Source organism: Gymnodraco acuticeps, unplaced genomic scaffold (assembly GCF_902827175.1).
Source record: "Gymnodraco acuticeps unplaced genomic scaffold, fGymAcu1.1, whole genome shotgun sequence".
Classification (NCBI taxonomy): Eukaryota; Metazoa; Chordata; class Actinopteri; order Perciformes; family Bathydraconidae; genus Gymnodraco; species Gymnodraco acuticeps.
In genome coordinates, this window is record NW_022990921.1 from 41123 (window position 1) to 57093 (window position 15971).

Sequence of the window (15971 nt, forward strand, 5' to 3'; positions counted from 1 at the left end):
AATTAGTATTAGAAGGCTTGGGTTATTTAAGTCTAACACAAAAGATAAAGAACATATATAAAAATTAACAACAGAGGTTATATTTAAGATAATTTGGGTTTGTGTAAAAGTTTTCTATTAAGTTCATACATGTCTTACATATTTTATTTGATATTTTACATTTCCAAATACAAGATGAAGAACATAGGAAAAAGACACTTTACATTTATTAAATTATTTATTATATGTAAAAATCGTTATTATAATTATTGTGCTATGATACAAATAATTAATAAAAAAGGTAAATGAATCAAAAAACATTATAATAATTAAAATGTATATTACTTATACCATCCCTAAAAGGTTCTTTCCAACTTATCAAAGTGACATTTTTTAGCCTTTAATTTATTTTTGTCCTGAAATGTAATGACGTAAACATATTGTTTGTTATTTTCACAGATTTCACAGCGTGCCCACTAACGTCTCAGCGTGACCTGAATAGAGTTCACATCTCGCGGGACTTACACCACCCTTGCGAATGCTGTTGACCTCATCTATGTGGAGTTCTCGCGATATTTGCCTACTGACGGCGGTTGGAAATGGAGTCCGAGGGGGCGGGGTGCAGCAGGAGATGTTTGGAGGCTTTTTTTTAATATAAAATTATTTATTTAAATAAAAATGGCCGCCGTGGAGAGCGGAGAGGAAAGACTGTAAGTGTTATTTTTGTATATTTTAACCTCCTTTTAAACTACCGCCACTGCCACCAAACCGTTATCCGTCGTGTGTTTTATTGAAGTAAAAATGTGCGTTGTTTTTTACCCCGGCCTGTCTCAGCGGAGCGGGGTTAGCGGGAATACGTCACCAACTTGCTGCTGTGTCGGAGCAGCTTTAGCTCTTAGCCCGCTCTCGGTGCTCCGCCGGGCCGCTCGGACTTCCACACAACTCCCCGGAAAAGTGAGGCCGGGGCCGGGGAATCTGTGTGTGTCCGCCCGCCTCCGTCAGACACACAGGGGAAGCTAACAGGATGCTAGGTCGTTAGCAAAAACAGAGTGTGTTGTCATTAGACTGCTGTTCTATAACCTGGGTTAACCCCCTCCCTGTTACACACACACATACATACATACATACATACATACACACACGTCCCGTTATATACCATACGCCCCCCTGGTTTATTACTCATTATCTCATCTAATAATATACTATCCTATGTGTATAATTGTCTCTGTACCTATAGTATACATCTATATTTCTGATGCTGCCGTATTTTGGTCTTTTATAGAACATTTTATTTATTTTTTATGGTGTTTTATTTATCTTTTCTACTGAAGATATGTTTACATTTGCTGTTCATTATTTATTTTATTATGTTTATACTTTATTCCACCTTTTAACACACTGCTGCTGTAACAAAAGTATTTCCCAATTTGGGATCATTAAAGTATCTATCTACCGACGTCAGTGCCGCTGAGCAAGGCAGCTGTGTGTATGTGTGTTTGTGTTTTGATAATGTGTGTGTGTGTGTATGTGTGTGTGTACATGTGTGTTTGTTAGTGGAAAGGCTCACTTCCTGTCCTGCTGCTTCATCTCTACCTGCAGCTTCATCATCATAACCATTCAATTAAATTAGCTTTATTGGCATGACCATAAAGACATAATGTATTGCCAAAGCTTTGTACAACTACAACAGGTCATAAACATTTTGAACAAAAGCAAGAATAACATGCATACATTTTAACTATGTGAACTACAAACTACTACTACAAAATGTATTTAAAAAAGAAAGAAAGATTTGAGACCTGGTGTAGATGTAGCAGGGTTCAATAGATGAACCTGAGGGGTCATCTGACAGTAAATGAGGCATGTACAAAATAATGTGCAATTAACAATGATTACACCTACCACTATTGATTGTCTGCCAATTCTTTCCTTGATTAATCAATTATTTTGGCGTAATTTAAATAGGTTAGTAATGCCACTGAATAAAGTTTTGGGGTAACAGTTTCATCACAACAGGAAACTACATGCATGCCGTTTGTGATGCAATCCTAATCAAGAATGCCGCTTTTTTTTATTTACAGGGTCGTTGTTGCACTCCCTGCTCTCAGTGAGCTTTCATTAGGCTAAAAGTGCACTGTATTATTAATCATTATGGCTTATTACCTGCATCTAAAATGTGGTATAATTCCTTCATTCCTAATTATAGACAGCTGGTGTTGCTGCTAATAAAACAACGATTACAAAATATATTATTCTAGTTGTATTTATCACAGATGTTATTTCAATATAATTTATTTCACTTTGATTTGGGATTTCCTCAGGTCCGTTATCATAGGACAGTGTTTGACCTAAATGCAGTTTAAGGTCCACACTGTACAGTTTCAGCACGACATCGCAATGTGCAAAAGTCTCATGGCACGACTTGCAATGCCAAGTAAGGCAAATGACTTCAACTCCCTCATGCTACAACGTTTTTACGGCTTGATACAAAAAATGACTGATCTACATCGAGTCTGCCTGCTAACATTATAACTGATTTAAGGTTTCTAGGATACACAGTTGTTGATCATGTTTGAGTTGGCGGCCTTCATGAAGCCAACCACCGATCACAATCATTCTTAATCAGTTTATCAAACAACCAAAGCAAGCCCTACCTACAACAACTGTATATGGAAATATTTTTGTCAAACCATATACGACCCAGCCCTACATTGTAAAAACGTAGAGATGGAAGGAATTAACTGCGTCAGAGATAGTCGGATTTGATTACTGGATGCAACTCTGCCGTCCAAAAGGAGAAATTACCGCTAAATAAACAAAACACTGAACAGCTACGACCATGTCATGTTATCAGTGATGTTATTTTAACAGGCATGATGTCATCTCTTTTCCACAGTGAGGATAGTGAGGACGAACCCTTCGACCCGCAGCCCCCGTCCAGGGAGAGAGAAAGATCCCACAGTAAGACCAAGAAGAACCGCAGGGAGCGCCACCATGTTGACCGAGATTCAGAGAGCACAGAACCAGCCTCTGTGCTGCAGCCACAGAAGGGGGCGGAGCCACAGACACAGGTAAACACAGGTGGAACAACAATAAACCTGCAATCTGCAATATAGATTTTTTTTTGCAATACTGTGCAATAATCACTTTTATGTGAAAAACACACGTTGTTTTAAATGTCCCAACATTTTTATAATGTCTCAACAACGTGTCAATTAGTTCTTTACATTGCTGTTCATCGTATTTAACCATGAATGTGAACCTACTTGTCTTTGTTTTTATTCTATTACTAATGTGTTCTTTTCTATATTTAATTAGTTAGATTACTTTTTATTATTGCATGCCTTTTTGTGCCACTTTTGCTGTAACGCTGCAAAGTTCCCCGCTGTGGGACTAAAAAAGGAATCCTGATTCTGGTTCTGAACAGAAGTCAGTGGTTACCCAGGTTTTGGAGTCCTGGAGTTTTTTCACATTAGGGTACCATATTATGAACGTTTTGAGGACAATAATCAGTTTTTAAAGGTCACCTATCATGCAAAATCCACTTTTTCATGTCTTTGATACATCAACATGTGTCCCCGGTGTGTCAGGGAACTCACGCAGCGTCAGAAAATAAAACCCTCTCTCTTTTCCTCCGTACCCAAATCTCTAAAAACGGGCTACAACGGAGCTGATCCAGATTTGCGTCCGATATGACGTAATATCTAAAATGTGGACCCACGGCCCAATCAGAAATTTGCTATCAGAAACAATGCCCGACTGTTTTGGACGTAATATGATCTGTGTTTACATTAGCATCGCTAACACTCAGAGCTAACCTGTACTGGAGAGCATGTGTGTGAAGAAGCAGGAAATATAAAAAGGAACTCACCTTGTGGTATAACCGGCAAGAGAGAAAAAAGCATTTGTGCTCCATACTGTTTCAGAAATAATCCTTGATGTGGTTTGGAACATGATATGGCGTTTAATCACGGCAGCATTTAGATGAGTATCTCGTAGAATTCTGATCAGGCATTAGCTCCGCCTCCTATTTTTTTTTTTTCAAGCTAAGTACCTATAATCAGCGTTTCTCTAACAGGGCTGGAATAGAGGGTTATGAGGGATGTCTGAAATGTACGATCCGTTTTTGTATTTTGAGCAAAACACATCGTATGTTTTTATATATTTGTATATATATCTGAGACCCATAATATAAGCCTAAAAATTGCATAATAAGAGACCTTTAATGTCACCTCCGTCCTGCAGGCTTCAGAGGAGCCGGTGGCGGGGCCCTCAGAGCCGGGATCAGAGTCGGCGGCCGGCAGCGAGTCAGCAAGTTCTCCCAGGCAGCGACGCTCTGTGATCCGAGACCGCGGGCCGCTTTACGACGACCCGTCACTGCCCGAAGGCTGGACCCGCAAACTCAAACAGAGGAAGTCTGGTCGCTCAGCCGGGAAGTTCGACGTCTACCTGATCAAGTAATCTAAACCTTATGATGTGTTGGTTTTTCATGAAGAAAGGGAGAATCAAACAGTTTTTATCGTATTTCTCTTTGCTCAGCTCGGACGGTAAAGCCTTAAAGTTACACTGAAATAACTGTTGGAGCATGATATAATACCTGGATGTTAAATATAGTATGAGGGCGCTAACCTCACTTCCGGGGAAAATAAGGAATTAGAGCGAAGCGGAAAATAATTGTTTCTTCATGTCTTAAAGATGCTCATATATTGCACCTCAAACAACAAATAAATCCAGAGTTACGGTTTATTTAGTTCCTTAAACTTTATGAAGTGATAGTTTTTCATGAAGAAAGGGAGAACCATTTATAAATAACGTATTTCTCTTTGTTCAGCTCGGACGGTAAAGCCTTTCGTTCCAAGGTTGAACTTATCGCCTACTTCCAGAAGGTCGGCGACACGACCACCGACCCAAACGATTTTGATTTCACTGTCACCGGACGTGGAAGTCCCTCGCGCCGCGAGAAGCGCCCCCCAAAGAAAGTCAAGGTGGTGAAACCATCAGGTCGAGGACGGGGGCGTCCAAAAGGTAATCAGGCACTTACAATTACAAACTTAAAGTGAAGTTATTTAATTCAACCCAACACTTTGCAAAATTCACATCAGAATCAGATAGAGTATATTGCCAGGTACGTTTACACATACAAGGAGTTTGCTTTGGTGTTTGGTGGTGTAAACATAAACAACATAAATCAAATCAATCAAATCAAATCAGGTTTTATTTATATAGCACATTTTTTAAATGATTTTTGGTCGAGCCAAAGTGCAAATAAAAAATACATTACTGCGATCGCGAACAGAAGACAATAAATTACAACAGCAAATATAGGGAAATGTCATGAGTCGTGCTCCGCTCTGACTAGAAGGCCAGGGAGAAGAAGTGAGTCTTTAGTGTTGATTTAAAAAACCCTAGGGTCTGGGCCGACCTCACATGGAAATAATAAGGAAATAAGTTGTAAGATAAGATCAAAAACAGAACGATTATAAGAAAGAACACTTTTCTTTGTATTTCCTTTGTGTTTAGTTGGATATGTTTATTTTTCTTTGTGTTTGTGTAGGCAGTGGGAAGATGCGGCAGGCTACGGAGGGCGTGGCTATGAAACGTGTGGTTGAGAAAACTCCGGGCAAACTGCTGGTCAAGATGCCCTTCGGCAAAGCAGAATCCTCCACTGGCACCACCTCTACTGCCTCAAAGGTATGATCAGTCTGTCATTAAATCGGTTTAGTTAAAGGGATTTAGTTCGAAGATCACTGCAATACACTGAGACGGGCAAATAAACATTCCCAAAGCACCAATTCTGGAAGAACTACGTTTAGGCAGGAAACAAAACGGTAGAACATTTGGGGCCTCTCCTGTGTGAATCACCACCTTCTTGTGATGGATGGGCAATCCTTTAGCAGCTCTTGTTTGTGTCTCCAAATGAAAATGGGTCCCAGGATAGCTACCTATATAAAGAACATTGTGAATCAGCATAGACAGAAAATCAAGTCAAGGCAAGAACAACTGAAAGAGGCTGAATCTGAGCAGTGTTTTATCATCTGTCTGTAATTAACACTGAAATAACTGTTGGAGCATGACACCAAAAACCCTTCAGGTTCTTTTTGGAGAAATATAGTATGAGGCTCACGTCACTTCTGGCGAAAAAAATGAATTAGAGCGCAGCGGAAAATAATAGTTTCTTCATGTCTTAATAATAATAATAATAATAATAATAATAGATTTATTTTGTTAGCGCTTTTACAGGTGCTCAAAGACGCTTTACAGATATAGTGAAAAGAAAAGAACAACAAATATTATACATAGTACTTGCGTACCAAGCTGCGAATGGATCTGGCCCTTCCTACATCCAGGACATGGTTAAACCGTACACCCCAGCACGTGCACTCCGCTCTGCATCAACCAAACAGCTCGCTGCACCCTCGCTGCGAGGGGGACCCAAGTTCCCATCAGCAAAAACACGTGGGTTTGCTATCCTGGCTCCAAAATGGTGGAATGAGCTCCCCATTGACATCAGGACAGCAGATAGCTTACACATCTTCCGGCGCAGACTGAAAACTCATCTCTTTCGACTCCACTTCGAGCGATATAACTATTAACAAAGCACTTATATACTAATAAAGGACTGGCTTATCTAAAGCCAGTTGAGTAGCACTTGAAATGTTTTTGCTCTATGAAACCTGATGTACTTATATGATTCTGTTTTCTTCAAGGTTGTATTTTGTTGGTCGAACGCACTTATTGTAAGTCGCTTTGGATAAAAGCGTCAGCTGAATGCAATGTAATGTAATGTAATGTAAGTCAAATTTAAAATCAAGCAATACAAAAACAATCACACAATAAAAGCTGGATTGAAGAGGTCAGTTTTTGTGAGTGTTTTGAAGGTGGTGAGGTCAGTGCAGTCCCTGATGGGTTGTGGGAGTGAGTTCCAGAGGGTAAATGGTAAATGGACTGTACTTATATAGCGCTTTATCCAGTCTTTACGACCCCTCAAAGCGCTTTACATACTACATGTCATTCACCCATTCACACAGAGCAGTACCACTTGCTCTAGGACCTAACATTCACACACCGTTGGCCATGCCATCGCGAGCAACTCAGGGTTAAGAATCTTGTCCAAGGATACATCGACATGTTGACTGCATGGGCTGGGATCGAACCAACAACCTTCTGGTTGAAAGACAACCGCACTCCCTCGCAGCCACAGTCACCCAGAGGGAGGGGGCAGCGACGGAGAAGGCTCTGTCCCCCCAGGTCCGGTGCTTGATGCCGGTGGGGATGGATAAGAGGTTGGCTTCTGATGAGCGGAGGCAGCGGGAAGGGGTGTGGTGGTGCAGCAGGTCTGTGAGGTAGGGGGGGGGGCCTGATTGTTGAGGGCTTTGTGAGTAATGAGGAGGACTTTGAAGTGGATTATTTGACGGACGGGGAGCCAGTGGAGGTTCTGGAGGACGGGAGTGATGTGTCTCGGGAGCGGAAGCTGCGAGTCATATATTGCATCTCAAACAACAAATAAATCAAGACACGGACAGTAAAAGAAACGGTCTATTTGACACGTTTTTCATATTTTTAGAGTAATTATACTGTTTTTGACGAACTGAAATATTGTTGTCTGCCATCACTTTAAGGGGAAATCAACATTTTGGTATTAGGGCACATGCCGAAAGTAAGAGGGCGTATCGCCCCTGTTACCAGGTTTAGACAAAACACTGCCCTTATTGATGATGAACTTAAGAGAAAGAAGTAACCGACAGAAAAGCACCTGAAAGTCAGTTCAATCTGCTGGCAGGGGAGGATTCCAGACTGATCTAAACTTGTAGTGAAGGTGAACTGAGAATGTTTGGCTAAGGAGCCTTGTATGCAAGATCTTCAACTTCCACCTTTATGGATGTTTATAAAAAAGTATGGTGGTCGATTAGCCCACAGAAACCACAAATCAGAATAAGGACTTTCAGTAGGCCCCAGAAAAAAGTAAGGAAAGAGAGACAGTTATTTGCCCAAGCTTTAAACAAATTCTCAGTATATCATTGGTTCTTTATTCTTGCAAAGTTACTGGAGAAGCAACGGGTGTTTCACTGGTCCAGTCCATATGTTCTTTGTGGAGAAGTCCCATTACTTTATTTTAAAGTAGACTAACCAAGGCCGTGTGATTTTGTTTGTGATTTTCATGGTAAAGTACTCAAAGCCTTTCCTAGAACAGAAATCAAATAAAAGATCAACATACTGTGTTAACCTGTTAAGCCCGAGAGGACCCTAATCCGGGTCCTGCGTGTAGTTTTTTCACGAAACTGTGTCTCAGGGCTTCTTAATATTTAAAAAACTATTAATATGTCATACTCACTTAAAGGTGGGGTAGCTCATTTTGGAGAAACCAGCTCGAGTGCGATAGAATTTGAAAATACACAGCCGGAAGAAATCTGCTACTTCCTCACAGAGCCCCTCCTCCAACACACACGAACGCGCACATGACCAATGAGGGCACGAGATAAGTTTGTGCACAGATGGAAGGCTGACAGGCAGGTAGGCCATCCAGTTATTTTAGCCGGGCCGGCTCAGATGATTGGTCGTGCTTTTTACAGTACTACGGCTTCCACAGATGATTTCTTAATGGATTTTTTGTCAAAGCACTTTGCTATCATTGCTATCGGGACGTTAAGAGCATTCCATGGAATATAACAAAAAGTGTATCTCGAGCCGGTTTCTCAAACTTACCTACCCCACCTTTAACGGTTAGAAACTCGGCTAACTGAATACATGAACATTTTTTACCGAAACAAAGCACAAGTCAAACAAGAAGCGTCTAAATGAGCCCTGAGCGAAAAAATGCTAACGCACTTAGCACAGAACTCAAGGTAAAAAATACCCTTATTACTTATCGTAACTGCACATACAAGATATCAGATTAAAGCTGAGATTCCACAGATTCTATAGGTATTAGTAACATCACTGAGCGATCAGAACTCGCGACAAGGGAAGCAAACACAGACGTCACAACACGGAGCATTACGGAGCATTCACGGGAGATCGTCTCACCTTAGCTGTTATTCTGATCAAAAGTCGTGTTCAATGGCATCAAAACAATAAAAACGCTGCTGAAGGTTAATCCAATGGTTAATCCAATGTGTCTGTGTCACTTTTAAATGATTACTGATAATCCATCATTCAATTTTTATGTCAAAAATGGAGATTTCATATATAGCTGCTATGATAGCTACCAGAGTGTATCGCAGCTTCCGGTTCCGGGGCATTCTGGCTGTGCATCACTCTATTCACCAATGGGTAATGTTTAGATGGATTTTAGGAGCTTCTCCTCGATTATATTGGCTCTAACAGTTAAAAATAGATGTCAATCATCAAAATCGAACGAGGGGGGCCAGAGATATGGAAAATGCACCCAAATGACCCCAGACTTGGGTTTTTCTTCTAAATCTCTCTAAAAAAGGTCAAATGTCACTTGTTTTGCATCAATCTTGATACAGGGTACTTATTATATGTTATAGTTTGGATTCCTAAAGCTTTTAGTCTACTATCCCATCATTCAAGGCTGGTTTTCACTATAAGTAATGTTTTTTTTTGGACGGACACTATAATTTACATTGTCTTACTAGTTCAATCTGAATTTACTTAAAAATAAAAAAAATCTATATTGATTCTGACTTTTCTACATCCAACTCACAGGTTTATTATTGCTTTGAGAAAAAAGATTATTAATTTACCCCTTTTAAAAGTTATAGTCATTTGTTCTGGGAATGTCATTTTCGAGCCTGAGACCTGAAAAACAGGCTCAGGGCTTAACAGGTTAAAAGCTCCCACCACTTTTTTGATTTTGAAACAATTTCATAGAGTCCTTCGTCACGCAGTCAATACGCCCTTGTAGTAGGTAGTAATAAGTAGTAACAACGTTGATGCTAATGTCACCTAATGATGTGGTATTTCCCAACACAGGTGGTGTCTCCTGCCCTGGTGGCCAAATCCCATCCGGGCAGAAAGAGGAAATCAGAACAGGAACTTCCGACCCCACCACAGACCGCCCCCAAGAAACGGGGAAGGAAACCAGCCTCAGCCTCAGTAGCGCCATCCGTTGCGGCAATATCCACCTCCACTCCATCAACTTCTGTTAGCGCAACAGTTGGGAGCTACGCTGCAGCCGCCATTTTAGCCGCAGAGGCTAAACGGAGAGCAGCAAAGGAGTCTTCCAGCAAACATTTCGTCCAGGAAATAGCCCTGCCAATCAAAAAACGCAAAACGAGAGAGACAGTGGAGGAGAGGGAAATTGTTCAAACTCCATCAGCTTCAATAACTGATACTGTAAAGGGGGAGGCAAGTAAAGGGGAGGAAGCTCCAACCCCAGAACCTCAGCCTACCCCTTCTGAGCAGAGCCAGTCACAATCACAGAAACAGCCATCTGCTTCAGAACAAAGTCAACCACATGGACACAAGGCGCATAAAGGAAAGAAGCACAAGGAGAAAACAGGAATAGCAGCTGGAGAAGGCAGAAGCAGAGGAGAGGAATTATACGAAGATATAAGTGATAAGGGAGGAGAGGAAGAAACTGGAGAAAGAAGTAGCAGCAGCAGTAGTAGCATTAGCCCATCAAAAAGTCACAAACGGAAGGACCGCCCACCTCACAAACACCACCATCATCACCACCACCACCACCATCATCACCGCCACCAACATCCCTCTGCCTCCAGTTTGGATCAGCCTCTTTCTCCAGCCTCCGGACATCCAGCACCCTCCAGCCAGTCAAAGGCTGAAGTCAAGCCCCAGGTTGTACCTCAGCTTTCCACACAACAAGTGCATCACACTCATGAAGCTCCTCCGAAACCACAATCTAAGCCTGAACCTCGACAGACTCCCCCTCAACCCAGTTCCCAGGAGCATCCTCAGAGCCAGTCTCCCACTCAGCCACAAGCCAAGCCAAGATACCACGCTCCTCAGCCCTCTCCTACCAGTAATGTCTTGCCCCAGCCACGGTCCCAACTACCCCCTCCCCAAACTCACAGTCAGAGCCAGGCTTCATCGCAAAAAGGCCAGTCAAATCCTGTCCACTCCCCAGCCAAACACCAATCCCAGCTTCAGACTCCACCTCAGACACACCTTCCTCAAACAAGGCCTCCACATCCACAGACCCAGTCTCCCACTGTACTCCAACCTCAAACCCAGCCCAGGCACCCGTCTCAACTCCAAACACAGCTCAAACAACAACCCCAGCTCCGGCAGTCACTGCAGTCTCATCTCCAACTCCAACCCCCGACCCGAACCCCAGCCCAGCTTCAGACGCAACAGCAGCACAGAACCCCTGCCCAAATTCAGCCTCAATCCCAACCCAGGAACCGACCTCCACCTCAGCCCCATTCCAGATCTCCATCCCAAACTCCACCTCAACCCCAGTCCAGGACCCTAGCCCAAACTCCACCTCAACCCCAGTCCAGGACCCTAGCCCAAACTCCACCTCAACCCCAGTCCAGGACCCTAGCGCAAACTCCAAATCAACCACAATCCAGGGGTCCTGCTCCACTTCCAAATCAACCCCAATCCAGGACCCCTGCCCAAACTTTGCCTCCACCCCAGACATCAGTCCAACCTCACCTGCAACAAAGGCATCAAATGCAGCCCCAATCCCTGACGAGGCAGCCATCGCAACAACTCCAGACCCAACAAAGACAACAAGCCAGACAGTCTTTCTCACAGCCTACGCCACCCCCGGCTCAGTCCCAAGCACAACCACACTTTCAACGGATTCAAACACAGCCACGTCCACAGCCCCAGCTCACCAGGCCCCATGTGCAGCACCTCTCATCCCACCGACCATCTCCAAGCCTAACCAGGACCAACCCGGCTCAGCAGAATCAGGGCGAACAGCCCCAAGATCTGAGCACCACACGGCCTAGTCGAGGAAGCCTTTTGCCAAGCCGAGAGGTTCGAGATGAAGGCGTCAAGGCGGAAGGAAGACGGGATCCGGCATCAGAAAGCAGAGAGGTTTCAAGAGGAGACAGAGGTTCAAACAGCAACTCAAGGCCTTCAAGCTCCCTCCCTCCTCGACCTACAGGAGCATCTGGAGCCGGAGTTGGCCTTGTTACTGGAGCAGATGGAAGGGCGAGGCTTCGGGCTGAACCAGAGGCAGCAGGTGATGACAGGGAGCTCAGAGACATCGTCCCCCAGTCCGCGGTCCCATGTCCCAGCCGAGAAGAAACCGTAGAGTCACGGACTGCCGTCAGCGAAAGAGTCAGCTGATCAGTTGGGCTGATGACCGGGACGACTGATCGGCGGACTCGCGTACTGAGTCGGCACCAGAAGGAAAAGGAGTGTGACACGGTTGTTCGCGGAGTTTTAATGATTGTTACACTGTTTTCAGATAACGAAGGATAACGTCAGAGCTGGTAGGACTGTTGGAGTCTCTACTCCGTCTGATTCTGTCTGGAGACTCTGCAAAGTTCTAGATTTGAGAACCAACCTGACGCTCAAGGGCAGCTGGAGAGGAGAGCAGACGGTGTCTTTTTCTAGGAAAATCAAACAAAGAGGAAAAACCAGAAAAAAAAGTTTGTGTGTAAATATAATCAAAAGGCAGCTGTTGTGCCCCGCTCGTCTCTAAGGGGGAAGGGGGGGGAGTAGTTTGGAAAAACCAACGCTTAACAACACATTACTCTGAAGGAAATGTTGCTTCCGGAATATAACCTGTTTTTTTTTAATTTCGTATTATGATAGTTTATTGTTTTGTCTCTGTTATACAGCTTTACACTCTGATATTATTGACTGATAGTCCCTTACTCATCGCCGTGCTGCTGACTGACAGTCCCTTATTTAAAGTCCTGCTTTTTAACTGACGGTGACTCCTTCTATTGACTGAAAGTCCCTTACTGAAACTAGTCCTTGACTGAAAGCCTCAGAGGTGATGTGGGGGCGATGGTTTGCACCTTAAACTGGTTTCTTAGAAATCTACCATATTTTTTTGTAATCACCATTTTCCATTTGGCCCGCGATAAATAAAGGTGTGGGGTCTGTAATGTTTTCCATCCACTTCCAGAATGCCCCCTACAGGAAGCAAATCTGACGTATGTATTAAGACTCGTGACCTCACTCTGAACTGAGTCTTTGAAACGCATTTTGAATATTGTTTAAAATATTTGAACAACTTTAAGAGTTCTTGAGTCCTCCTATCAGACACTAAAACAGCCGTTCCAAGTCAGTTGTTTAATAAGCAAATCTCGAGAGCTCCTAATTTGGTTATAAAGTATTTCAAACCCACCGAGATGTTCTTCCAGGTTAGAGATTCTTCCATTTAGGTCTTCATTGAATCGGTTTTTTTTGGTAGTGTTTTTGTTTCCAAAGGAAGCGCTTTTAATATCAAACCAAACCCACTTTTACAGTAGCTCTATTTTGGTTTGTACTCTTAATGAAATGAGTGGCAAAAGGACAAATTGTGTCTTTGTGTTGAATGTCTGGAACAGTTTGCAACCCCTCCAGTTTATACAATCAACCGCCTGCATGTCGCTAGGAGACTTTGCAGGCCATCAACTGGAGTCGCAACATATGCAGAGGTCGACCTCGTTAGGTTTTTACTGTCGGACATGATGGCGTTCTTTGGGAAGTTGAACCCTGAACGAGGTCTGGTCATGTGGAGACACAACATTCAGTGAGCAGACAGCAACCTTTGAATCTGAAAGTCCAGATTTGAGAGCAAGAAGGAGATATTTGGAAGGACGTAACATAGAGATCATCTGATTAACAACCTGAAGCAATTTGGTTGATATTCTTAACTATCTTAATTTGATTTAACAGTTGGTGAACATGGGGAATGGGTGTCAATAAAAAAAGTTTCTAATCACGTTTAAGATGTACTGACAGAATCATGAGCTTCTAATCAAACATTGCTCCTGACATTTTTGAGAAGTTTTCTTAGTGCCTTTTGTGTTTAGATAACTCATCTTTAAATGGATTCGACTTGAATGTCCCTTGTTGGGCTTATGCAGTGTTCTTATCTGTCTAAACGACTTTGACTTTAAACCATAGGCTGTATGAAATATAGATATGGTTTCTAATATCATCCATGGGTTTCTGAAGAGTATAACTCCTGGCTAATGTACAACTGGGCATCAATGTAATTGAGGTGGGCCCGAAGCAGAGCAGACAGTTAGACATGGATGTATATTGAGAAATGGATAAAGTGTTGGATGCAGGGCTTCATTCATTCCTATGAAATGTTCTCGGTTGCACGGGAAGTCAATATGGCCTTACTTTGGAGAACTAAAATACCTGGACCTTCTGGCGATCTTTAAACCCGTCTCCTAGCCGCTATATCGTAGACGTTCGGTCTTGGCGAAGTCAAATTAATGCATTTTAGCGCATTTTACAGCTTGTAGACCTAAAATAATTGGTTAACAGATGTCTCTTTCCGAATGTAAATCAATGGGATCAAATCTTGTTCGGCCGATGACTTCATGTAAAGGACACAGTTGTTGTTGCCTCAAGTGGCCATTTGAGGAACTGCAGTTTTTGGCACTTCCACGTAGGGTTCACTGCACATGCTATTGACGATAATCTGACAGTCAGATATGGACGTGTCCTATTAAAGCATGAATGCAATATAAGGACTGGATATCAAAGATATGTCGCCAAGTTCCTTAAAATAAAATAGCATGTTAGCTTCTGGGCTTGATCCACATCATAGATCTAACTACACATGCTCAGTAGAGTTTCTCTCCCTGGCCCATTGAGATTTTCCGCAAAGAAAATGATTCTTTCTGATACAGTTTGTCGAAAAAACAATAATGTAAAATGTTATTTCTCAGCAACTTTATCTTCAACTCACCTTTAATTAAGCTCTGTTACTGGATGTGTATTAGTGAAATGCACCCTAGGAGTGGTAGTAGATGGTAGAGTTGTGTATTGTGTAGGATATTCTATTTTAGCTTGTTTTGTTTATTATTCAATGTAGGCTATCAATGAGGAGAATATACATTATATAGCACATTATACTTTTTAATTGCACTTTATGCCAATTATTATTTAAAATGTAGAAATATATCCCACCTTATCTTGGGCGCCTGACATCCCCCTCTCTCTTAAAGCACTTAATGTCACACTTTATTTCACCTTGGCTGTAACGATACAAACGGCAGAATCAAAGAAAATGTATGTTTTTAATTAACCTGAAACAGACGTGTTGCAATGCCCTGCCGTACATCTCAGCCAAGGTTTCATTTCAATTATCTCCAGAGAATTCTTGTAGGTTTTCTGCTGAAACAACTCCTAAAACAAGGGGAAGTTTCGTGATTGTCTCCTGAGCTCTCAAATCTGAACATACAGACACTGAATGTTAATGCTCTGTCAATAGATTTGCCATCAAGAAATCTAAAAGTTTTGCACCTTATTCTTCACATGTGGGGGAAGGCTCCTGCACTTTAACAATGATATTGGAAGGATTGAGCTCTTCGACCCTCAAACAAGCGGGAAAAAAACCCCTGAATGTCTTCAACCTGGATCCGATAAATGTGCCTCGTTCTCTAAAGTCCTCTCACCTGATGTTTGTTGTCTCCACCTGAAGCCTCACCTCTGCGTACTTGACGCTCCGCCTGCCGCCCAGTTATAGCATGCTGTCTCTCACGCAGCTGCATAAATCAAACGCCCCTCTGTGAACGGACCCCCTCCACAGGACCCGACCCGGCACAACCTACAGTAACCAGCCACCATATTGCATGTTCCAGAGTTTAGTGCCTATAATATTGTGCGTCTTGCCAGAAGCCACCATGTCGAGCCAAGCCATGTTGTGTTTCTAGACTTAGTAGTGATGTGTGTGGTGACTTCATAGTTGCTAATATTGAGGATGAATATTCTGCTTTTACTCTGGTTGGAATTAAGTGGAAACTCCAATACAATGTCGCTGTAGACAAAACTAGTTTTTACCTGTTTTCTTATTTTTTCTTTCTAACTAAAAGCGTTTGTTGTCCCCTGATCTGTGGTCGTCTGACTGATTGTAGCTCAACACACACACACACACA

At 42.6% G+C, this 15971-nt stretch overlaps 1 protein-coding gene across 1 annotated transcript; it reads left to right on the forward strand.

Moving 5' to 3' along the window:
• The first annotated feature begins 557 nt into the window (after window positions 1-557).
• Window positions 558-15925, forward strand: mecp2 (methyl CpG binding protein 2). Its single transcript, XM_034234015.1, has 6 exons — window positions 558-689; window positions 2876-3050; window positions 4225-4436; window positions 4811-5004; window positions 5534-5670; window positions 9916-15925. Exons 1-6 carry the CDS (start codon window positions 658-660, stop codon window positions 12205-12207), a joined length of 3042 nt encoding a protein of 1013 aa, XP_034089906.1. The 5' UTR covers window positions 558-657; the 3' UTR covers window positions 12208-15925.
• The last annotated feature ends 46 nt before the right edge of the window (window positions 15926-15971 follow it).

What these genes read in the sequence shown, in the direction of transcription:
- mecp2 (XM_034234015.1), top strand. Translation starts at nt 658, where the DNA reads ATGGCCGCCGTGGAGAGCGGAGAGGAAAGACT. An exon ending in GAGAGCGGAGAGGAAAGACT is followed by an intron (nt 690 to 2,875) that starts GTAAGTGTTATT and finishes TCTTTTCCACAG; the next exon opens with TGAGGATAGTGAGGACGAAC. An exon ending in CCACCTCTACTGCCTCAAAG is followed by an intron (nt 5,671 to 9,915) that starts GTATGATCAGTC and finishes TTCCCAACACAG; the next exon opens with GTGGTGTCTCCTGCCCTGGT.